The 26154-nt window shown below is 40.8% G+C and overlaps 1 protein-coding gene and 2 pseudogenes across 3 annotated transcripts in view; 2 read left to right on the top strand and 1 right to left on the bottom strand.

Annotated features, from left to right (window-relative positions):
- The window catches only part of LOC308510763 (vascular endothelial growth factor receptor kdr-like), a 435828-nt gene extending 413543 nt beyond the window's left edge, over positions 1–22285 (top strand). The window contains exons 29-30 of the mRNA XM_081080791.1: positions 2940–3040; positions 20450–22285. Coding sequence (XP_080936917.1) covers positions 2940–3040; positions 20450–20651 — 303 coding nt within the window. The 3' untranslated portion in view covers positions 20652–22285. The remainder of the gene's footprint in view (positions 1–2939; positions 3041–20449) is intronic.
- Positions 788–1314, top strand: LOC308510767 (trafficking protein particle complex subunit 3-like; annotated as a pseudogene). Its single transcript has one exon. The product of its transcript is annotated as a trafficking protein particle complex subunit 3-like (transcript).
- LOC308510952 (negative elongation factor A-like) lies at positions 15542–16480 on the bottom strand (annotated as a pseudogene). Its single transcript has one exon. The product of its transcript is annotated as a negative elongation factor A-like (transcript).
- Positions 22286–26154: the final 3869 nt, after the last annotated feature.

Genomic DNA, 26154 nt, shown 5'->3' with positions numbered 1-26154 from the left:
CAAGTTATAGAGATAAAGGAATGGCCTTTGGAGCTTGGGAGTGAGGAAGCTAATGGTAACATGCCTGGGGCAAGGGGAGGTGGGGGGAAAGGAAAGGGAAAGCCATGGGCATTCTCCTTGTAGGGAGAGCCATTAGGTCCTCATCCTAAGTGTTTTAAAAGTGGAGATTTTATGGGAGGTCCCAGGGGAAGATCTTAATAGAATATTCAGTAGCTTTCCAGTTGTGTCCTCTCAGGGTTGTGGTCTCCACTGATTGATTCCTGAGTGTCAGGGTAGGGGGTCATTATTCAATGCAACTGGTCCTGAGGGCAACCATGGAGTCACTGATCTGGTTTTGCTGCTTTTTGGGCTTAGAGCTAAAATAAAATTGAGGCATAGATGTTATCTCTATGGAGGAAAGGTCAGGGGGTCCAAACCACGTGACCAGTGATATGCTTTGTAGGAAAAATCACCCAGGAGGTGAGGTCCCACCTTATAATTGATTGTCCATTGCTAGGCACTGGGGGCTTTCCATCCTGGTAAGCTTCTGTACCTGGCCCATCATCCTTGCCTTGCTCATGTCTGTCTAACTGCCTACCACAATACCAATTGCTCCTCTTGCATTTAGCAGTTGCCAGTATGGCTTTATAAAGCTGATGTTAGCAGTCCTAACTCCTAACTGATAGTTGAACTCTGATTTGAGCAGAGGATGATTATAGCATGATGAAAATTTATATAAAACCCTCACATAGGTCTGAAGGGGTCACAAAGTGGGCCTGTGATGAGGTGGGTTGCGGTAGCCAGCACCATGTCAAGGCAGGGGAACCATGGCACCGAGAGCAAGAAAATGAGCTCTGAGGTCTTCACCCTGACCAATGGGGCTCTGGTCACCCAACTATGCAAGGACTAGGAAAATAACAAAGATGTGAATAAACAGCTGGACAAAATTGGCTATAACATTGGAGTTCGACTGAAGATTTCTTGGCACGGTCAAATGTGGGGAAATGCCATGACTTTCAGGAAACTGCCAATGTGAAGTTCAAGATGTACTTGGGCGTCATTCCAAGTATCACCAATTGGAGCCCAGCTGGTGATGAATTCTCCCTCATTTTGGAAAATAAACCCTTGGTGGTCTTTGTGAAACTTCCTGATAACCACCCATCCATTACTTATTCCAGTCTCTTGTGTGGGGTGTTTCGGGGAACTTTGGATGTGGTCCAGGTGGCTGTGGAGGCCAAGTTCACACAGAATACCCTGAAAGGAGATGGTGTGACAGAAATCTGGATGAAGTTAATCAGGTGGATTAAGAACAATCTCCCAGTTGGAGAGGAATGACCATCCCCAGGACTTCAGGGTAGCCAGCAGGAGCACTGGCTGGAATCAGGAAGTCTCAGTGCTCCCTCTGCCCTCTAGAACTCAGTGACTCTTTAACATGGATACTATATATTCTTCTAACCTTGTTTCCATTCTCCATGCTAGCGAAGAGCAGACTATGATATAGTCGATTTACCCCACAAGTGTGCACATTCAAAAGGGTAATCCTTTGCTCCCTTCAAAGGATTGAGTAGTCATCTTTTTTTTTTTTTTAAATATATTTTATTGATTTTTTACAGAGAGGAAGGGAGAGAGATAGAGAGTTAGAAACATCGATGAGAGAGAAACATCGATCAGCTGCCTCCTGCACATCTCCTACTGGGGATGTGCCCGCAACCCACGTACATGCCCTTGACCGGAATCGAACCTGGGACCTTTCAGTCCGCAAGCCGACGCTCTATCCACTGAGCCAAACCGGTTTCGGCTGAGTAGTCATCTTTGATTGGACTAGAAAGAGCTCAACCATTTTACATTCCTGTTTGAATTTCCAAAGCAAAACCCACTTTGACCCAGTTAAGAGGAAAGCCTAGTGCATCTATCTCTGGGCCTTTAGAAAACCATTGGTACCTGGCTGTAGGGGACCCAGGGTTGTGGGATGGGGAGGGGAGATGAGGAGGGGTGGGTGGAAGCTGCTAGCAGAAGTGTGACATGTCTAGTGTTTGACAGGAGAAGAGAGCCCGTTGTGGGAACACTGACTTGTGGGAAGCCACCCAGGTTTCATTCCTCCATGCTGTTTGGAGGCAACATTTCCTCTTTTTACAGAGGGCTTATCCTTTTTTTCTTACAAATTCTTCAATAAAGACACATAGATAATTTTATCTTCACCTAATAACCCAATGCAGAAGTTAAAATAAGTAAACCCTTGGGTCCAAAGAAATGTATAGACTTTCTCCAGTCATAAATTAACATGACAAAAACAAAAATAGAAACACAATACTTCTCTGAGACTCCACATTGGCTATTCTCTGACAGAGAAACTTATTAATTAGGGGATAGGCTAAGCTATTATAATTTTTTAAAAATCCCTAAAATACAAGGATTTTAATAAGATAGAAATATCTTCCTCCAAATTCCTCAATAAAATGGCTTTTCAACTTTAAACAAAATGTTTAAAAAGTTAGAAGTTTCTTTCTCTCTCACATAATGATAGTCCAGGAGTAAGGGGCCAGTTTATACCAAGAAATAACTCAGCTCTAGGAAGTAATCTAAAGATCTATTGATTTATTCACTAATTTTTTTATTGTTACTTTACTTTTCCTTAGGGCATAGGGGGTTGTCTTTATTCACATGGTTACAGCTGGCTTATCTGCATACAAGCCTGAAAGAAATGGAAATCAAAGACCAGCAATTTTCTTTTTAAGGAATGACCCTAAAGTTGCGCACATCACTTCTGCCCATATCTAAATTTCACAGGGCCACACCTGGCTTCAAGGGAAGCTGAGGAATGGTTTTTAGCTGGGTATTAAGTACTCAGCTTCCTAAAAGGAAGAAGGGTAGACCATATCCTGCAAGCCTTCATCAACTTCTCAGATGCTTGATTCCATGGGTAGGTACTATACTAATACCTTTATCCTTTTTCTGTCCAGGACTTTGAAGGAGATTATGCAACTGTGCTGAATTGGGATGAGATCAAGACCCAGAAGCACCTGGAAAATCACTTCTGGCCACATGGGATGATGACCATAGAGTGAGTACCATACTTAAGGATATGCAATCAGGGAAGAGATGCACATATACTAGTATTAATCTAATCCACAGAGTCAATAAAAGACATGTTACCAAATATATGATTTCTCTCTCTCAGTGGCACTTGGGATATGGGTGCACCTTTGCACCTTAGTGATGAGAGACATCTTCCCAGATAGTCCCCAGAAGCCACAGACCTTCTGGGCATTATATCTAAAGCCCTCACTTTTTTTTCAAATTTTTCTAATACCATTTGAAATTGCTGAGAAGATAGATGAACCAAGCTTAAAATTTGGGATTAATGGATATTGAGAAGAGGAGGAAATGGAAGATGCAGTTTCTGGCACATTCTATCCTATATTTGAGGATAGGATATAATCATGTTTGCATTCTACTCCTTTCTAGTTCTCCTCATTGTTTTCCCAGGCTGGCAGAGGGTCTGTTTCTATACTCAGAATGTTAGTTCTCTAAAGGAAAGGGTTATACTGTGTATTTTCCTGACCTCCACTTAAAGCCCCTCTAGCATAAAGGTTACTCACTCAGAAGCTGGTTCCCAGCACTGTTTCAGGCACATGGCATACATTCTTTCATTGATTTATTCACTAATTTATTTCAGCAAATATTTATTCCATGCCTATTTTGGTCTGGGTGCCATTGTATTGCTGGGAACACACCTGGAAAAGAGGGAGCAGGAAATAGTATGACATGAGATGAACTTTTTGAATTATATAAGGACAAGATCATTTAGGCTTTGTGAATTTATGATTTTATTCTGAGTGAAATGAGCAGCCATTGGAGGGTTCAGAACTGTGAGATGACATGGTCTGACTTGTATTTTTAAAAAATCACTTTGAGCCCAGCAGGTGTGACTCAGTAGTTAAGCACTGACCTATGAACCGAGAGGTCATTGGTTCTATTCCTGGCCATGACACATGCCCAGATTGCAGGCTTAATCCCCAGTAGGGGGCATGCAAGAAGTAGCTGGTTGAAGTTTCTCTCTCATCAATGTTTCTATCTCTCTCTCTCTCCCTTCTTCTCTCTGAAATCAATACAAATATATTTTTAAAGAATCACTTTGAGCCCTAGCTGGGTAGCTCAGTTGGTTAGAGCATAGTCTTTATATGCCAAGGTTATGGGTTCGACCCCCAGTCAGGACACATACAAGAATCAACCAGTGTATGTACAAATAAGTGGAACAACAAATTGATCTCTCTCTCTCTCTCTCTCTCTCTCTCTCTCTCTCTCTCTCTCTCTCATTCCTTCCCTCTCTAAAACTCAATAAATAAATATTTTTAAAAAGAATCACTTTGGCTATTGTATAAAGAATAGATTGTAAGGAAGTAACAATGGAAGTAGGAATATCAGTTAGAAGGTTATTGCTCTAGTCAAGGTGAGAAATGATGGCTTGAAATGGATGTGAGAAATAGACATATTTATTGAACATTGAAGATTGTTGATGTTTGTTATTAGATTATCTCTTGACCTCAGTTTCCTTGTCTGTAAAGTAGGATTCATAATTCATACCTACAACAAAACATTGTTGGAAGCAAAGTGTCAAAAGATAGCCACTTAGTAAAAGGTTTTAAAAGGACCACAGCGCCCTAACCAGTTTGGCTCAGTGGATAGAGCTTCGGCCTGCGGACTGAAGGGTCCCGGGTTCGATTCTGGTCAAGGGCATGTACCTTGGTTGCAGGCACATACCCAGTGGGGAGTGTGCAGGAGGCAGCTGATTGATGTTTCTCTCTCATCGATGTTTCTAACTCTCTATCCCTCTCCCTTCCTCTCTGTAGAAAAGCAATAAAATAAATTTTTTTTAAAAAAGGACCACAGCTTTGGTCTTCATTCACTCTTTGCTCTCTTTTATCCCCACACTCCACTTCCAAGGCAACAAAAGAAATTGAATGTCTGAAGAACCATGATTTATGTTTTATCAGTTCCCCAGATCCTTGGCTCTTTCTTCTCTGCCTAACTTCTTCATGATTACATAGACACCTATGAAATTATTCTGCAGGACCAACTCTTTTCATCAGCAGCAAATTACTTGAAGTGGAATTTTTTCAAAGCAAATAATAAACCCTCTTTACCTTCTAACAAAGTTCCTTCCAAACATACTCACTGTTTGGACTGTTATAATAAAAGATCTTAAATTTGTTTTTTTCACTAACAACCAGAATTTATTTCTGACAGTTCTGAATGCTGGACATCTAAGATCATGATGTCAGGATGATCAGGTTTTGGTAAACAGCCTCTTCTATGTTGCAGATGACTGACTTGTACTAGTATCCTCACATGGCAGAAAGAAGAGTGAGCTAGCTTTCTGACCTCCTCATGTAAAGGCTCCACCCTCATGACTTAATCACCTCCCAAAAGCCTCACCTTTAAATACCATCACATTGTGAATTAAATTTCAACATATGAATTTCAACACAGTCATTTGGTATAAAACACTTACCTGCTGAAGTTTAAGGCATAAGTGCTGATGCCACTACACTGTCATTCTCCAAAGATACCTGACAAACACACCCCTGGTTCAGCTTCTAAGTTAGGCATGAACCCACTCTGATCATGATATCTTTGTGTTCAGAGATAGATTTCTACCCACTCTCCCTCACCCCAGTTCCACACACTTACCTCTGGGTTCTGCTCATACATTCAGGAGGAAGCGACAGACTGCTGACAGTCTCAAATAACGTTAGCAAGAGAACCTCATATGCACTGCCTCACTTTTCTTTACTCCAAAACTTATCTGTCACCATTAGATCAGGAAAGACCTTCAAGGCCTAGTGTATTTCAAGATTCTTGTTTCATAGGTGTGGATGCCCAGAGAGATAAACTTTGGTCCAAGGCACTCTTTAGAATAATAATAATAATAACAATAATAAGTACAACTACTATACTCTTTTTTTAAAAAAAATGTTTCTTTTTTTAATATATATATATTTTAATATATTTTATTGATTTTTTACAGAGAGGAAAGGAGAGAGAAAGAGAGTTAGAAACATCGATGAGAGAGAAACATCAATCAGCTGCCTCCTGCACACCCCCTACTGGGGATGTGCCCGCAACCCCGGTACATGCCCTTGACCGGAATCGAACCTGGGACCCTTAAGTCTGCAGGCCGACGCTCTATCCACTGAGCCAAACCGGTTTTGGCCAACTACTATACTCTTACACCATGCACCAATTACTCAGTCTTCACAACAGTTGCATGAGGTAAATATTGAAAGTTAAAATAATTTACAAAGTTCTGACAACTACTAAGTATTAGAGACAGGATTTCAACCCTCTACTTCCTGCTAAATCCAGTCTTGCTTTAGAGCTTGATCTCTCTAGCAGAAAGCTAACTAAAGTCCCATTCTCCAGACTCCTGGATAGATACTTTTTCCAATATGTATAATTGCTAAATAAATCCAAAGGTAAACACACAGAATCAGGCAGTGAACCTTCAACAAACACGCAGACACTTGGGTATGGTGATCCCAGAGATATATGACAGCTGTTTGGTGCATCCCAGTAGCTCAAAGTATGGTACAGTGTTTCAGAAACAGTTCAGAAGCAACACTGGCAGACAGAGGTTCTCCCACTGTGAAGTTCTTTTTTTCTGGGGAGTGACCTATTTTCCTCACTTCAAGCATTCACCAGTTTCAGAAGCTTACTTACCCCTTGAAGGTTCTCTTTAGCTCTGTAATTAAGTAGAGGGAAAAGTTCTCAAAGGAGGTAGCCAGAGGTAAAGTGACAAGTGCTACCTCTTTTTCCCAAAGTGAATGCTACAGGTGCATTCCAGACTATTGTCTACAATTATTTTTATTGAAAGGGAAAATGCATTTTTTTCCAATAGCACCTGGGCAGTGGATTGTTACTTGCAAGATAGTTGTGCTACATATGGCTTGGATTACTTGCTTCTCTCAAGAGAAAGCTTTCTGATTTAACATGTGTCACAGGTTTGACATTCTTCACCCATCCCATCCATCCAAGCCATCGTTCTGATGTACGTGAATATCTGTGCACACAAAAACAACCATACAATTAAGAATATATTATTCAAAGAACAAGGACATTACAAGGATCTTATAGCCTACTTTATTTTTTTAATACTTATATGTTTAGAGTCTTCAAAAAAGTAACATTTGCATCCATTATATTCTTTTGCTTTGGGGGAAAACATTTTACAGATTGGTACACATTTATGTACCGGCCCTCATTCTACATCCTCCCAGCTGAGTATGTGAGACCTTGGGCAAGTAATAGCAATGCTTTGAGTCAGTTTCCTCATCTATATGAAAAAGGGAGTATTCTCCACTTCATAAGGTAATGATATATATTAAGCCAGTGAATAAGTATAAATTACATAGCTCAGTGCCTGGCCCATGGTTAAGTTAATTTATAAAGATGAGTTTTATTTTTCTTTTATGTAGGAATTAACTGATTTTTTTTAAAAATTTGCATTTGAGGTTTTTTATTTCTCATTGCTGGCACATTGGAAAGGGAGTCACCAGTTGAGCTGCTTGGTCAGGTATCTGTCAGACATTTCAGAAGGGGCTATCTGTATTTCAATACCATCACCACCATTACCACCACCACTACCACCACCACACTATCATTGCTAAGAGTTAGAAAGGGTCAAGGAAGTTTTTATTTAGGTAGTTAAATTTCACCTATCTTAGTTATATCCTACCTCTGTCATGCAAAATATTTATTTTGTTCCCCCTTAGATGAATGTATTTTTACCACACCAGAACTTACAAGGTTGCAAGGGCCCCAAAAATCCAAAGACAGCATTTGCTTTCTAAATTTTTAAAATTTCTTAAATTTTTATATTCATTTTGACTTTTCATTTTTAAACAATTGTGGTTTATAGTAATGTGTAAAGAAATATGGGAAGTCCCAAGCATCCTTCACTCAGACTTCTAATTTTAACATCTTGTGTAACTATAGTGCAATGTCACAATCAAGGAAATAATATTGATAGAATCCATGGAGCTTTCAATTCCCCTAGTTACATATGAATGTGTGTGAGTATTTATAGCTCTGAGCAATTTTAAAGCACATACACCTTTGTGTAATCACCACCTATCAAGAGAGAAAATAGTACCATAACCACAGGTACTATTGGTCCCTTATGCTACCACTTTATAACTATTCCACACCCTCTCTCGCTGTCCATAGCCCAGAGCAACCAATATATTTTCCATCTGTATAATTATGTTACTTCACAAATATTATATACATAAATGGTATCATGCAATAGGTACCCTACTGAGATTGGCATTCTTCTCCCTAAACATCCTTTCCTTCACTTTCATCTAAGTTGTTGTCCATATCAATAGTTAATTCCTTTTTTTATTTTTCAATTGCAGTTGATATTCAATATCATTCTGTATTAGTTTCATATGTACAGCGTAGTGGTTAGAAAATCATGTACTTTACAAAGTGTTCCCCACAATGTTTCAAGTACCCACCCACCTTACCCCATAAACAGTTATAATATTATTTACTATACTAGAGGCCTGGTGCACAAAAATTTGTGCACTCGTGGGGGAGGGGGGTCCCTCAGCCCGGCCTGTGCCCTCTCGCAGTCTGGGACCCCTCAGGAGATAACGACCTGCTGGCTTAGGCCTGCTCCCGGTGGCAGAGGGCAGGTCCAATCCCTAGGTGCAGCCCCTGGTTGGGCTCAGAGCAGGGCCGATTGGGGAGTTGGGGCGCCGCCCCCTGTCATGCACAGAGCAGGGCGATCGGGAGGTTGTGATGCCACCCTCAGTCACACTCAGGGTAGGGCCTATTGGGGGGTTGGGGCACCGTCCCCTGTCATACTCAAGGCAGGGTCGATGGGGAGGTTGCGGCGCCACCCCCTGTCACGCACAGAGCAGGGCCCATCAGGGGGGTTGGGGCTCTGTACCCTGTCACACACAGAGCAGGGCCAATCAGGGGGTTGGGGCGCCGCCCTCTATCACCCACAGAGCAGGGCCAATCAGGGGGTTGGGGTGCCACACCCTGTCACACACAGAGCCGCAGGGCGATCAGGGGTTTGGGGAGCTCCCCCCTATCAGACACAGAGCAGGGCTGATCAGGGGGTTGGGGCGCCTTCCCCTGTCATGAACAGAGCAGGGTGGATAGGGAGGTTGTGGCCCTGCCCCCTGTCACACACAGAGCTGCAGCGCGATCAGGGGGTTTGGGCGTTGCCCCCTGTCACGCTGATCCAGGTGCCGGGAGGCCTCGCGGCTCCGCTGATCCTGGTGCTGGGAGGCATATTACCCTTTTACTGTATAGGGTAGAGGCCTGGTGCACGGGTGGGTGCTGGCTGGTTTGCCCTGAAGGGTGTCCTGGATCAGGGTGGGGGTCCCCACTGGGGTGCCTGGCCAGCCTGGGTGAGGGGCTGATGGCTGTTTGCAGCTGGTCACACACCCTTCAGGGTGGGGGTCCCCACTGGGGTGCCTGGCCAGTCTGGGTGAGGGGCTGAGGGCTGTTTTCAGGCTGGGGGTGACTAAAGCTCCCAACTGCTCCTTTTTTTCTTTTTGTTCTGGGCCAGCTTTAGCTTTGAGGCTTGGCTCCAGCTCTTAGGCCTCCGCTGCTGAAAGTAGGTTTCTGGCCTTTGCTTACAATGTTGCGATCCTGCTGGCTGAAGCCAGGCGGACTAAAGCAGGTTTCTAGGATTTTGTTTAGCTTCTATATTTGTTACATAGTTGCTTAGAGTTGCAGCTCAGAGGCCTGCAGCGGCAGGCGGGGAACATTTGAGTCCTCCGTCACTGAAGCAAGCAAGCCTCATGTTAGTTTCAAGCTGCCTGGCTGCCGGCCGCCATTGTGGCTGGCAGTTAATTTGCATATTGCCTTGATTAGCCAATGGGAAGGGTAGCGGTTGTACACTAATTACCATGTTTCTCTTTTATTAGATAGGATTCCCAGTGCTATAATCTGTATATCTCTGACTATTCTGAAACAACCAATTTGTAATTTTCAATCCTCCATATTTTTCACCCAGTCATCGAAGCCCCCTCCCATCTGATAACTGTCAGTCTGTTCTCTGTATGAGTCTGTTTCTTTCTTTTTTTTTTTTTGTTTATTTTGTCCTTTAGATTCCACCTATAAGTGAAATCATGGTATTTGTCTTTCTCTGACGTCTTTCACTTAGCTCAGAGTTTTTATCATGAATGCATGCTGGAGTTTATTGAATGTTTTTTCTGAATCTATTGATATGACCATGTGATATTTATTTTTCATTTTGTTTATGCAATGTAGCATGTTTATTGATTTGCAAATATTGGACCAACCTTGCGTCCCCAGAATAAATTGCTCTTGATCATGGTGTAAGATTTTTTAATGCATGGCAGGATCTGATTTGGTAACATTATGCTAAAACTTTTAGCATCTATGTTCACCAGGGATATTTGTCTATAATTTTCTTTCTTTGTTATGTCTTTACCTGGTTATGGTATCAGGATAACGTTGGCCTAATAAAAAGAGCTTGGAAGTCTTCCTTCCTGTTGAATATTTTGGAAAAGTTTGAGGAAGATAGGTGTTAGTTCTTCTTTGAATGTTTGGTAAAATCCGTCTGTGAAGCCATCCAGTCCAGGGCTTTTGTTTCCTGGGAGGTTTATTTTTTATATATTTTTTATTTTTTATTACTGCTTCAATTTCACCAGTTGTTATTGGTCTATTCAGGTGTTCCACTTTTTCCTGATTCAGTTTTGGAAGATTGTATGTTTCTAGGAATTTGTACATTTTGCCTAGGTTGTCATTTTTGTTGGCACATAGTTGTTTGTGATATTTTCTTACAAACATTTGTATTTTTATGATATCAGTTGTTACCTCTTTTCTTTGATTTCTGATTTTATTTATTTGGATCCTCTCTCTTTGTTTCTTGATAACTCTGGTTAAAGGTTTGTCAATCTTGTTTATCCTTTCAAAGAACCAGCTTTTGTTTCATTGATATTGTGTGCTGTTTTTTTTTTATTTTGTTTGTTTCATTTCTATGTCATTTATTTCTGCTCTGATCTTTATTATTTCCTTCTTTCTACTTGCTCTTAGCTTTTTATACTGTTCTTTTTCCAATTCGTTTAGGTGTAGGGTTGTATTGTTTACTAGAGATTTTTCTTGCTTCTTGAGGTAGACTTGTAACGCTATGAACTTTCTCAGGACTTCTTTCCTTGTGTCCCATAGATTTTCGATGTTTGTGTTTTCATTTTCATTTGTTTCCAAGTTATTTTTAATTTATTCCCATTGATAACGCATTCATTGTTTAATAAAATGCTATTTAGCTTCCACATGTTTGAATATTTTTGAGCTTTTTATTATGGTTGATTTATAGTTTTATGCCATTATGGTCCGAGAATATGCTTGATATGATTTCAAACTTCTTAAATTTGTTAAGACTTATTTTGCATTCTAACATGTGGTCTATCTTTGAGAATAACTCATGTGCACTTGAGAAGAATGCATATTCTGCTTCTTTGGGATGAAATGTTCTGTAATTATCAATTAAATCCATCTGATCTAGTGTATCATTTATTTCACTGTTTTCTTGTTGATTTTTTGTCTGGAAGATCTAACCATTGATGACAGTGGAGTGTGAAAGTCCCCCACTATGGCTGTATTGCTGTTGCTTTCTCCATTACAATCCACCAAGATTATATATATTTAGGTGCTCCAATATTGGGAGCATATATGTTTTTAAGGGTTCTATACTCTTGTTGTATCAATCCCTTAATTATTATGTAGTGACCTTCTTTGTCTCTTTTATGGTCTTTGTTTTAAAGTCTATGTCTATTTTGTCAGATATAAATATTGCTACCCCAGCTTTTTTTCATTTACATTTGTATGGAATTCTTTTTTTTTTTTTTTGCATCCCTTTACTTTCAGCCTGTGTGTATTTTTTGTTCTGAAGTGGGTCTCTTGTAGACAGCATATTTATGGGTTGTGTTTTCTTATTCATTTGGCTACCCTATGGCTGTTGATTAAATATATTATTAATAGGTACTTATTTATTGCCATTTTTACCTTTATGCCTATCTTTCTCTCTTCTTAAAGCAGTTCCATTACTATTTCTTGCAATGTTGGTTTGGTGGTAATGAACTCCTTTAGTATACTTTTGTCTGGGAAGCTCTTTATTTTGCCTTTGATTTTAACTGATAGCCTTGATGGATAGAACAGTCTTGGTTGCACTTTTCTTGATTTTCATTACTTTGAATATTTCATGCCAATCCCTTCTGGCCTGAAGTGTTTCTGTTGAGAAATCAGCTGACAGTCTTATGGGAACTCCCTTGTAGTAACTGTTTCTCTCTTGCTTCTTTTAAGATTCTCTTTTTGTCTTTAATCTTGGTCATTTTAATTATGATATGTCTTGGTGTGGATCTCTTTGGTTCATCTTAATTGGGACTCTCTGTGCTTCCTGAACTTATGTGTCATTTTCCTTCACAAGACCAGGGGAATTTACTATCACTGTTTCTTCAAAGAGGTTTTCTATCACATGCTTGTTTTCTTCTTCTTCTGGCACCCCTATGATGCAGATGTTGTTACTTTCTATGGTGTCCCAAAGTTCCCTTAAACTATTCTCTTGCTTTTTAATTATTTTTGCTTTCTGCTATTCTGTTTGAGTGATATTTTTCTATCTCATCTTCTAATTCACTGATCCGATCTGCTGCTTCATCCAGCCTACTGGCTATTCCTTCCAGTGTATTCTGTATTTCACATATGGTATTCTTCATTTCTGACTGATAATATCTCATAGTTCCTACATCCTTTTTCCTGCTGCTGTTCTCATTATGTTCCTTAAACATCCATTTTGTTGTTGTTGTTTTTAAATTTATTTTATTTTCTCCATCACCATTTATCCACTCTATGCCCTCTATCACCCCCACCCACAAACCTCCACCTGCAATTACCATGTTGTTGCCCATGTCCATGAGTTCTCTCTTTTTATTATGTTTTGCTCAATCCTTTCACCCTCCAAAACTCCCCCCACACCAGAGCTATCTGCCTGCTCTCTATCTATGAGTCTGTCTCTATTTTGATTGGTAGTTCAATTTGTTCATTAAACTCCACATATGAGTGAAATCATATGGTACTTGTCTTTCTCTGACGAGCTGATTTCACTTAGCATAATGGTCTCCAGGTATATCCATGATGTCACAAAAGGTAAACTTTTCTTCCTTTTCATGGCATTGTGTAAATGTACCAGTTTTGTTTTGTTTTGTTTTGTTTGTTTTTGTTTTTTATACCACAGCTTTTTAATCCATTCAACTACTGAAAGATACCAGACCAGCTTCCAAATCTTGATTATTGTAAATAATGCTGCAATGAAGATGGGGTACATATATTCTTTCAAATTAGTATTTTTGGATTCTTCAAATAAATTACCAGAAGTGGAAGAACTGGGTCATAAGGAAGTTAAATTTTTAAGTTTTTGAGGTGCCTCTCTACTGTTTTCAACAGTGTATGCACAAATCTGCATTCCCACCAACAGTGCACTAGGGTCCTCTTTTTTCCACATCCTCACCAACACTTGTTGCTTGTTGATTTATTGATGATAGTCTTTTTTGCAGGTATGAGGTAATATCTCATTGTGATTTTAATTTTCATTTCTCTGATGATTTGTGACATTGATCATCATTTCATATGTCTATTGGCCATCTGTATGTTCTCTTTGGAGAAATATCAATTCAGATCTTTTGGCCATTTTTTAATTGGATTGTTTGGGGGTTTTTGGTATTGAGTTCTATAAGTTCTTTATAAATTTTGGATATTAACCCCTTATCAGATGTATCATTGATGAATATGTTCTCCCATTCAGTGGATTGTCTTTTCATTTTGTTGATGGTTTCTTTTGCTGTGCAAAAACTCTTTAGTTTGATGTTGTCCCATTTGTTTCTTTTTTCTTTTGTTTCCTTGACCAAGGAGCTATATCAGAAAAAATATTGCTAGGAGAAATGTCTGATATTTTACTGTATGTTTTCTTCTAGAGTTTTATGGTTTGGGGTTTAACATTTAAGTTTTTAATCCATTTGAGTTTATTCTTGTGTGCAGTGTAAGAAGGTGGTTTAGTTTCTTTCTTTTTTTTTCATGTATCTGTCCAAGTTTCCCCCTTTAATGACTAGACTATCTTTAGTCCATTGTATGCTTGTGCCTCCTTTGTCAAATATTAACTGACTATAAAGGTGTAGGTTTATTTCTGGGCTTTCTACACTGTTTCATTGATTTATATGTCTGTTTTATGCCAGTACCATGCTTTTTTAATTATTTTGGCCTTGTAGTATAGTTTTATATTAGGTGGCATGATTCCTCTAACTTTGTTCTTCTTTCTCAACCTTGAGCATTCTTATAACCAATTTGAACTCTTTATCTGATAAATTGCTAGCTTCCATTTAATTAGTTCCTTTTCCTAAGATTCGTCCTGTTATTTCATTTGGGGCCTATTTTTTGTCTGCCCATTTTGGCTGTCCCTTTGTATTAATTAATATGTGCTTAGCTGTGGCAACTGATCACTCCAGGTCACAGATTTGGATCTGATCTTCTGAAGATACCTTATGAAGTGTGCTGGGTCACTGTGGCAGGTTTGTTCATCAGAGGGCTCAGGGTGTTAGGCCACTTCTAAGAGGCAGTGTCAGACAGCGGGGCCAGTCATCCAGGGGCATTGGGTTCGGTGTGCTGATTTAGGGCAGCAGGTCCCTGTGTCCAGCAAGGCCTCTTGTCAAGGTGTTGGCGCACGCCAGGCACTCTGCTCGTGGGGGGTTGGGGAAGACCAGATGCTTCTCCACTGGTGCAGGGTATAGTCTGGGCCAGGCGCTTCTCCACTAGTGCAGGGTGCCTCTCCAGTGGTAAGGCTAGGCCAGGTGCCTCTCTGCTGGTGGAGGCTGCAGGGCTGGCCAGATGCCCAGCTCACCAATATGGCAGGGCAGGGCCCACACACTACCTGGCAAATTTGCAAGCCAGTCCACCAAAACCTACAGATCAGGCACACTATTTTAATAAAGATTGAATTGAATGTGTATAGATTTTTTTAGGTAATGTGGACATTTTAATGATATTAATTCTACCAATCCATGAACACGCTATATTCTTCCACTTGTTTATACCTTCCTTTTTTTTTTTTTTCCCCCCAACATCCTGTAGTTTTCCTAGTATAAGTCTTTTACTTCCTTGGTTAATTTTATTCCTAGTATCTTATTTTTTTTGTTGTAATGGTAAGTTGAATTTTTTTCAGTTTTTCTTTCTGAGAGTTCATTATCTATATAATAAAAACCCAGTGGTCATAATGCCGTAATGACCAAAGACCAGTCACCAGAAGAATGAGGCTCTAACTTCTGAGAGGCTGGACTTCACCATGCTGCTGAGCCCCAGACCCCAGGCTTTAGATATGTTCTCGGGATGTTTTGGACTTACTTTTTAAGTTTTAAGATGGGTAACTTTTTGTGTGATCTAAGTCACTTTTTTGGATTCAATATTACATTTTTTAATGTTAAAGTTAACAAAAAAAGTTATAACTTCCTAATTTTAGTGACAGCTCTGCTTGTTATAGACTTGCCTTTTTTATTTTTCTTAAATTCCATTGGCCACGAGGGAGGGTGGCATTCTTGATGACCGTCTCCTCCTTGGCCAGCTTTTCCACCACTTTCGTGTTCAACATCTTCCTTCTTCTATTTGCCTCTTGGCCAGCACCGATTGTATCCAGCTCAGAAATGTGAAGCAGCTTCATGCCCCTCTCCTTTCGCAGAGGTGTCCTCAAGGGTGGGATGGGGGTCTGATTCCCCGCAGGGCTGAAGACACTGGGGGCCATGGGGCTCCAGAAGGGCACCTGCTTTGGGATGCCTTTGAGTGGGGTTGTGGTGTCCATCTTCCAGAGCAGCCCCCAGCCTTTGGTGTCGAAGGGCACCCCCATGCTCCTCTTCAGCTGCTGGGCAGTCTCAGGGGGTTTCTGCAGGAGCTCATCCCTCAGCGTGGCACTCTTTGGTTTCCTCTTCAGCTGGAAGTATTTCACCGGAGGGGCTGAGGGGGCCGGTGAAGATCATCAGGGTGCTTTTATTCAAGTACCGGCACTCGAGAGGCAGCATGGCAGATGCGTCACACTTGGTCACTTTCTCTCGAAGTTCTAGAATATTCTGAATGTTGGGATTCTGCTTTTCAAGATCAAGGTTAAGCGAGCCCGGGTCTGGAAAAAAACCTGAGAATGTTGGCTACCCTGAGCACCCAGGGGTCCAAGTCCAGGGTAGCCAGCTGGATGATCTTCGTCAGGGCGCCTTTCATCTCGCCACCGTGCAACTCTGGAGGTGCAGTGTCCCAAGTAGCAGCTTGAGCTTCACGGAGACGAGAGGCCATGGAAGCAGAGGCAGATGTTGTCGATGACTATGGCCATGAGCAGTGAGGTGATGCTCCTCGGCGCCCACAGCTCGTCCGTGGCGCCCAGCTTGTTGCGTAGACACAGGCCCGTGTTGCTCTCCCACTTGGACGCCATCTTGGGGGTGGGGGATGCCAGTGGCCACCGCTGACCCGGCATCTGTGGGTTCTATGGGTGTTTTTTTTGTTGTTGGTTTGATTTTTCCCTGGTCCCAGAGCTACTCCTCTGTGAGTGGCCCAAAATATCACTCTGCTCTTGGCTGGAGAGAGGTCCTTGTATGGAATAGTGGGTCAGATGGCCCTTCCTCCAATGCAGTCAAAAAGGCTCCTTGAGACTGTTCAGACCCATAATCTTGGCCTCTGCCTTTGTTTCCTCAGTAAAGCTCAGAATGCAGGGTATGGCAGGCTATATCACCTAGTTGGAGTTTTGTGTTTTGCCCCCCGCCGCCCCACACCTGCCCTCTGGATTGGGAGCAGCTAGCTCCTCCCAGGAAAAATGGCTGTTTTGGAAACATGAACAACCCAATGCAGCACTCTGGCTATTGCTTTTCCAAGTCTTTCTGCCCTGCTTCCCACACAAGCCTCTCCTCAGACACCTCAAGTTCACATTTCCCTTCCTGCGTCAATGCCTCAGGTATGTAGCTGCAAATGAAAACTCCTGTGCTCTGGGTTGAGAGATTTTTTAAAAACCCACGAAACTGTGACTCTCTCTCCCACTGGCTCTGCTCTGCTGGGTATAGACTCGGTTGCTGTCAGCAGTCCTGCTACCTTTCGCAGCTGATTGGATGAAACATGCACTGCGGATCGCCCTGCTGTGGATCAGGAAGTGCCACCATGGGTTGGGTAGTGCAGCTGGTTAGGTGTGTGGAGTCCAGTCTGTGCGCTTGGAACAATTCTTCCCATAGCACAGTGCTCTTTTCTCTCTCAGCATCCCTTGCCATCCCTGGGAGTTGGGCCTACTCTTCTTGTGACCTCGCCCTTTCTACCCATCTCCAGTTGTTTTCTGTTCTTCCGTGTTCTAAGTCACCTCCTCAACTGGACCTCAGTTGTTAATTCCAGGTGAATGTTCTCCAACTTAGTTGTATTTCCAGCCTGGCCCTGGGATGAGGTGCCAGACTGGTCTGCCTATTCGGCTGCCATTTTCTCAACTCTCTAGCCTTTGTTTTAAAGTTTATTTGTCTAATGTAAGTATTGCAACCTCAGCTTTTAAAAATTTTGTTTGCACAAAATATATTTTTCTATCCCTTTACTTTATTTTTTCTATTCCTTTATTTTTTGTGTTGAGGTGGGTCTCTTGTCAACAGCATATATATGGGTCATGTTTGCTTATTTATTCAACTACCCAATGTCTTTTAATTGGAGCATATAATGCATTTACATTTAAATTAATTATTGATAGGTATGTATTTCATTGCTATTTTATTCTTTATAACTATTTTTTTTTTCTTCTTCATAAAGAAGACCCTTTAACACATCTTGTAACGATGGTTCGGTCATAATGAACTCTTTTAACTTTTAGTTTTAATTTGAGAAGCTCTTTATTCTCCTTCAATTTTACTTGCTGAGTAAAGTACTCTTGGTTGTCGGTCCTTGCTCTTAATCACTTTTAATATTTCATGCCAAATTATGTGGAGGTGTTTCTTTGAGAAATCTGCTGATACTTATGGGAATTCCCTTGTAGGTAACTAATTGTCCTCCTCATGCTGCTTTAAGATTCTCTCTTTTTCTTTAATTGCTGCCATTTTATTCATGATGTGTCTAGTTGTGGGCTGCTTTGGGTTCATCTTGATTGGGACTCTGTGCACCTGGACAGGTGTGTCATTTTCCTTCACCAGATTAAAGAAGATTTCAGCCATTATGTCTTCAAATACTTTCTTGATTCCTTGCTCTCTCTCTCTCTTTTTGTTCAGGTACCACTATAATGATGTTGTTCTGAGTCCCCTTACACTTTCCTTATTTTTTGTAATTTTTCTCTGCTTGGGTGTTTTCAAAAATAGCTAACACCTTTAAAACACTTACCATGTTCCAGGTTGTTCCAAGTAGTTTCTATATAAACGTTTATTCAACCGTCTCAATCCTATGTGTTTCTTTGACAGGGAAACTAATGCAAAAAGATATTTATTAACTTAATGAATAGCAGAGCTTAATTTGAACATAGAATTTTGGCCACTAGAGTCTTCTCTTTTAACTACAATCCTTAGGAGTTCAGAGCAAGTGAGGGAAAGGGGTGCTTGCCTACTGGGCTGGTAGGATCTGTCTGGCAACATGGGATCTGAATAAGACCTGGGATGGTAAGTAGAATTTAGATAAGAGTGTAAAAAGAAAGAAAGTATTCCAGTTATAGGAAAGCATGGGCAAAGGCAGAGTACGAAGGAGGCCAAGAAGTGTTGGACAGATTGGAGAATAAGCAGGTTGATCCATAGTGGGGAAATGAGGTCTACATTTTGGAAAAAACTTACAAGTTTCTTCCCAATGGGAGATGATATAACATTTTTTACATCTAGCCCAGGGGTGGGCAAACTTTTTGACTCGAGGGCCACAATGGGTTCTTAAACTGAACCGGAGGGCCGGAACAAAAGCATGGATGGAGTGTTTGTGTGAACTAATATAAATTCAAAGTAAACATCATTACATAAAAGGGTATGGTCTTTTTTTTCAATAGTTTTATTCATTTAAAACGTGCCGGATCCGGCCCGCGGGCCGTAGTTTGCCCACGGCTGATCTAGCCTCTTTCAGAGTTGGCTGCTCTTACCCAGGAGATAAAAGTCTTAAGCCACAAAAGAATAAGTGGTAGTGGTGAAGGCATCTTCTACTTGACAGAAGAACCATATACCTTTAAATGGCATGACAACCACTGGTACACTGGTTACAGAGTAACCAGTGGTACACTTTGTTACAGAGGTGTGGACCCCTCAGAGATGATTTCTTTTCCCCCATTCCCTGAACACACTGAAGCTCATTCAAGAATAGCATGCGGAAAGCTGTACCATTTCCTCAACTTGAAAAATTCTATATATCATTGAATTATGTTTCAGGAAAAAGAAAAAAATGTCATTTATTTTGATTCCTAGAGTCTCCTGTACAATAAAAATAAAGTTCCTAATAAAATACTTTATGTAAAAGAATCTCATTAAACACCTATTAAGAGTTTTGTTAAACTGGTAGGAAAACTGGGGCTTTTGTCCCCAGATCATAACCCAGGGCCTGGGCTACAAAGGTCCTGGGGCCCTAAACAGTCTGTACAACAAGGAAGGCCCCTTTGGGGGAGTGCCCTCAGGCTTTAAGTTCCACTAAGGGATCTCAGGAATTCTTAGGTGATAGAGACAAGTAGGGGGAAGTTCCTTTGTGGCATAGGGGCTCAGGATGAGGAAGAAAGGAATATCAGAAGAGAAACTCAGTGCCCCAGGGTCCAAAGAAAAGAATTGCTTCCTAGTCTTCCACCCCTACTGCAACCACTCTGGTATGCGTAGCGACCTTTCATTCTTTCTTTTACATATGAAGAATGTGAGTGATAATGAAGAGAAGAAACAAGACTAGGGTCACAGGAGATTCTTTCTGTGACAGAGAGCATGACACCTCAAAGCTTTAAGTTAACCTGTATGTGATTGCCATTTTTATAGGCCCCAAATAGTCAAAGAAAATATTAGAACCATAAAGAGTTTAAAGATTATCTAATTCAACTCTCTTTCCTCAAATTCATCCTACAGTTGAGGAAGTTGAAGCACACATCACGAATCTTCCAAGGTTACACATCTCTGTAAAACTTCTTGGGCCTTGAGTAAGTGTTAGCAGTAGACATATGCCACATTGTAAATATTACTAATGGCTTTCCACAGTCAGATAAAAAAATTGCCTGCTAGAAGAGGCCACAGTTTCTATTTCCTGAGTTTCTGCATTTGCTTAACACAGGTCACCATAGTTCATGGACACCTGTGCTTACCAAAGGGAAAAACTTGGTATTTTTAAAAGAAGCTTCAGTCTTTCCACATGTCTGCCAATATCTAGCATCCATCTGTCTAAAATATGCCCTCCTATCTCTAAAATCATCAGATCTAGGCTAAGTGTGCTTCTTTTTCTCTCTTACCAGCCTGAATACTGTCATCAAGAACCAGGAGTCCCTTCAGAGTGAGACTGAGATGGAGCTTATGGAATACCATTCAGCCTTTGAGCTTGAAGAGGAAGACCAGATTAAAGAGACTTCCCTTCTGCCACTGGATTCTACCCTCGAATGCCACAGTCCACCACCTGACTATAACTCCGTGGTCCACTACAGCACTGTACCCATTTAACCTACTACCAGTGCCCTTTGCCACCCCTTTCAAACTACTCCTTTTTTGCCTCAGAAATCACTAATTCTTTTCACTTTATATCATGGTAACAGAATTACTAACTTGGGACTGGAGAATGAAAAAAGAGCACCTTGGCAGATAATCTTAATTCTTCACAATTTTGGGTGGCACAGCTGGCCAAAGCAAGGTCCCCAGGCCTGATAGAGAGACAACATGATGTTCAGTGCCATTTATCTTCCTATTAAACACCAATGACTCTACTTGGGTGTGTAAAGCCCTACAATAGCACCTTCAGTAGTTCCATATGCACGCCCCCTTCAACTTAGCCCATTATACTTTCATGAGGGCCACTAGTCCAGTGATGGTGAACCTATGACACGCGTGTCAGAGGTGACACACAAACTCATTTTTTGGGTTAATTTTTCTTTGATAAATGGCATTTAAATATATAAAATAAATATCAAAAATATAAATCTTTGTTTTACTATGGTTTCAAATATCAAAAAATTTCTATATGTGACATGGCACCAGAGTAAAGTTAGGGTTTTTCAAAATGCTGACATGCCGAGCTCAAAAGGTTCGCCATCACTGCCCTAGACAGAACAATCAGAGCAATCTCTGTTGAATCCTCAAAGACCTCCAGTGCCTCCAATCAGGAACTGTGGTCCCATTATATTCAGATCTTGGCAATAAGTTTCCAACAGAACTTGGTGGACTTTTACCTGGATGTCTTTAAAACTCTAAAGCAGTCAAATTTACTAGGGTTTGCCAATAGAAGGGAGTTGGCAGCAATTTACATGCAATGCCACCCGGAGGAATCCTTTGGTTTCAAGCAATTTGTAGAAGTTCCAATGGGAGTTGGTCATGCCCACTATATTTAGGATACTCACCCTATGAACTACCAGTTTTATCACCTTTATGTTGTCCCCCTGCCAGAAACATCCAATCACACTCATGTGAATTTCAAGAGTACCATGACTTTGATAGATAAGCTCCAAGATCCACACAAGGTGTGTCTGCATGGACTCAGACAGAATCAATGAAGGAAGGGTTTGTGCATGCTGCCCTTCCAGATTGGCCTATATTTCTCTGCTTCTCGAAAGTCCATGTCTCTACCTCTCTTTCAAAGGAGGGAAGTGTAATCCCCTTCCTGAGGGTCAGGGGTAACTATGATAAATACTGGCTCTGTCTTTAATATTCTCTTTCTAAAGCAACTATTCAGTTGAATCACATCTGATGAAGCAGTGTGTCCCACCTCTACCTAAGCACGGGATCATGAAGCCACACCAGGCTAACAATGTGCTCATCCCTGTGTTATATAGTGAGACTATCTATTGACTTTAGAGATAGTGAGTTTCTTCTGATTCATAGTGAGTTTCTTCTGATTCATTCTCAGAGCATCAGAGAAAAATGGGAGTAATCAGCATTCTACAAAAATGAGGACCTAAAAAATACTCTGGTTCCTTCCTACTCTCCATTTTTTGTATGAAAAAATTAAGAACCAACCACTAAGGGGCTTGAATGCATGTCTCCTGACTACTAACCCAATCCTTTTCCCACTATTTAGACCATGTAGCCACATGTGTACAAATACATAAACGTTTGCTAATGTAAATGATGATACCACTGAAAGAGATCTCAAGAGTAGTTTTTTTCTTTGCTTTCCTTTTTGGGTAGCATGCACACAGAAAAGACACCTTCCTCATGGGATCATTGGCCTGGGCTTCTGCTCTAACTGCTCCCATATCTTCTACAGTGGCCCAAAGTATCCCAGAACTGCACAAACCTAAATCTCACTTGTTTCTCAAGAGCATTAGTGACATAAAAGGCAGCAAGAGTCAAGCTGCTCCATGTACTATCCATTTAAGAAGTTTGTAGTCCTGGCTAGTTAGCTCAGTTGGTTAGAGCATTGTCCTGATATGCCGAGATTGTGGGTTCATACAAGAATCAAGCAATGAATGCATAAATAGGTGGAACAACAAATCTCTCTCTCTCTCTCTCTCTCTCTCTCTCTCTCTCTCTCTCTCTCATCAAGCAATCAATATATTTAAGTTTGTAAAGAGTCCCAGACACACAGGGCCTTTAGCCCTAGAAAAAAGTCCAATGTGGTGATATTCCAAACAAAGAGGTAAATGCAAACCCTTTTACCTCCCCCATGCCTTGGCCTAATGACAATACTAGAAACATTTTCTGCTTGGCTCAGAAAAAGTTGTGCCACATGTGTGATGGAAGACAGGATAGGGGGATTACCACTAGCCTCCAACTACTACTAGGGTGATTCTCTTCCTCCAGCTTTTATCCAGGAATTGCTTGTTTTCAGCTGTGCTCCTAGGGAATGGTCTGAATCAGTTTTGCTACTGGCCTAGGCAGGCAGACCCTATGAGTTGAATAGAGTAAAGTACCACTGGAAGGTTATGGTGAATGGCCAAGCCCAGTTCCTCCCTCTTTCCTATCTCTGCTGAGAAATGATGGCTGTAGAGATAGCAAGAAATTGATCATCATTTGGCCACCTACCCAATGGGAATTACCAGTTGTTCCTAATGGTCAACAGCTTTGGTTAATACAAACTTTATGTAGTGGGATCGACAGGGACAGAGTCAATGATGCTCTTATCATATTTTTCTGATTTAGCTTAACTAGGGAAAAGAGCCTCTCAAGTGTTCAAAAAACAAAACAAAACACAAAACTCTTCAGTAATGCACATGGCTCTGCTACCCAGTGTTTTAGAGAAGAGAAGTTCATTCCATAATTTATTCAGCAAGAGGATTCAGCTTTGGCAGGACATGCTTATACTGTTTCTACTTTATAAAAAGCTTTTTCTCAAAGCAGACACTGACCAGAATTTTTAAGAGGACTTCATGTAGCTACAAAAACAATATAAACATCTTTAGACAGTTCTAAGGACCCCTCAGAAGAGGTCTTAGGCACTATAATTTGCTAAGAAATGACCACACTCCCCTCCATAAGATTTCATGATGAGCTGCTTAGACAAGCAAACAATAGTAACACTTCAAACTGTTAAACTGTTAAAAGTTATTTTGAAGCTCCAGATTTTAAATTGACATAATTCATACTTTATTTTGTTTGTTTAATCAAATTCCAGAATAGGTGTCCTTAAGTCAAAAGCCTTGGCCAAATTACTTGAGACAATGGCTTCCACTCCTTTACTACTGCTCTCAATTGCTGAAGACCTCTTGTTTCTGTTCCCATTCTCCATTTGGACCTCATATTGGTTCATAGCCAGGAAAGATAAGCAATAAGGGAGGCTCCTCACCTCTTTTTACCTCTTGAATGGGGAAAACCCTCCATCAAGAATGTCACTTCTCAGCCTTGGCCAAGTAGATCAGTTGGTTACAGCATCATCCTGATATACCAAGGTTGTGGGATCTATACCTGGTCAGGGCACATATAATAATTAACCAATGAATAGATAAATAAGTGGAACAACAATGTTTCTTTCTATTTTTCTTCCTCTTTCTCTAAATCCAATAAATAAGTAAGAAAAATATTTTTTCAAGTTTTATGTTTTCTTAAATTTATCAGGATGACATTGGTTAATAGGATCATACATGTTTTAAGTTCATTTTTCTGTGATACAAGATCTGTATATTGCACTTTATGCCCACCATGAAAGTCAAACCATCTTTTGTCATGTCATGTCTCACCTGAAGCGTGGGCAGATATCCCAGCCCTCACCCAACCATGGTAAACAGGTACAGTGAGCATTCCATTATCTTATTGAAAGATTCTTGGCCACAGCCCACAATGGATACATTACCCAAATTTTATTTTGGTTGGTAATTTACTAATCTATTGTTTTAAACTTAACTACTACTTCTTCCTTTTATTGGAGTATATATTTATGTAGCCATATACACATATATACAGAAATAACATTTCTAACTTGTTATCCCATACCAAAAGGTGCATGTTATAATGGGCCCTTTCTGCAGGCTGGACTATCTGTCTCATACAGAATTAAAAATGTTATCCAACAATAGTTTCAAATTTCAGCTACCTCATTCCTCACTTGGAATTACCAAACTTTATCTTCTTCTTACATTGAGCTCCTTCCAGTATTCCAGGTAGGGCAAATATTACATCAAACTTGGTAATATTTGCCCAACCTGCTCTGCTTATAGCTAACTTCTACCCAAGAGGATGAAAAAGTGAGGGAAAGAATGGGTTGATATTGGCTCTGGGACCCATCCAATTACTTGTGAGGTTGTAGAGTGGAGCTTGAGTTGTTGCGGGAGTCCAACTAACCAGGTTTCTCAGGGATTCTTGCATGGTCCCCAGGGGTGTTTTGTGGCTACTTATCTTTCTCTAATTTTGTTGGCTAAGTCTTTTAAGATCTTGCACTCAATGTGATGAGCCTTTCTTTGTCATATTTGCTGGACTTTTAAACTGACTGTTTCTAGACCATGGGAATAACAAGGCCTTTAGGGCTTTGAGACACTTTTGACCCTTCAAATAAAAATTCTGAGGCTTCTAGTATCCTCCTTAGGATAATAAACACACAGGTAGCTGATAACTGCTTTCATTCTTTTATTTTCCTCTTTGGACTCCTGTGCATCTGTGAGTACTTAGAAGCTTCCTAGTAGCAGTCTTGTTAGAGAATAACTTCCAGGACTTGGCAAAGGCTATTTGCATGGCTTGAAAGGGTATCTTGGCTCAGGTGTCCCCCTTTTCTCTGTAGTTCTACAAACACTTACCCGCTCCAAGAAGCTCTCTGACACCAATATATATTCATACCAAAAGTAGCTAATAACAGAAATAGGACTGATTTTCATACAGAGTGCTAATCTCATCCTGGTATGTTCACCAGCAGTCAGACTGTGTGTGTTTTTGTTGTTGTAGTTGTTGTGTTTTTTTTTTTTTCCTGCAGTACCTCCATCCCCCATTAGACAATGAGATTCCTCTCAGAGATTAATTCTTACCTTCATCCTACCTCTCTAATCTTTTCTATTGGCAAGCAGATAGGGGGGAGTGGTTCAAAAAAGTCACTGACCCCTCTCTCTCTCCCACCCAGTGATACACTTATAGCCAAGGTAGCAACAGTAGCAGCAACCACAGAAACATTGCTGCTGGCCCTGCCACCAAGTAGTCTGATGCAATACTTCAGTCTTTTGGAACTTGTCATCTGTATCAAATAAGTATTAACTGTATTATTCTTCCTCTCTGACTATTTGGTAAAAGGCCTATCAAATTCTGGAGTCATTGTACCCTGCTGGTATTTCTCCCCTTCCAACAGGAAACCATTCTGACATGAGACAGCTATTCTCCTTAGGTAAAACAAAAACAAAACAACAAAACACACACTTTCTCTAAAAACAGGGTAATTGAAGAAGGTTAGGAAACGTTTTGGTAGTGGATCACTCTTTAACCCTGACCTTGTAATATCATATTTTCAGTTTACCCTACAGAGAGAAAATGCAAAGCTCTCCCCTAGATTTATGCTACTGCTATGCTTATAAGAAGGTGGGCAGAAGGCCCTGCCTTA

Source organism: Myotis nattereri (assembly GCF_964212035.1).
Source record: "Myotis nattereri genome assembly, chromosome: X".
Taxonomy (NCBI): domain Eukaryota; kingdom Metazoa; phylum Chordata; class Mammalia; order Chiroptera; family Vespertilionidae; genus Myotis; species Myotis nattereri.
This window is presented reverse-complemented; position numbering and strand designations above follow the sequence as displayed.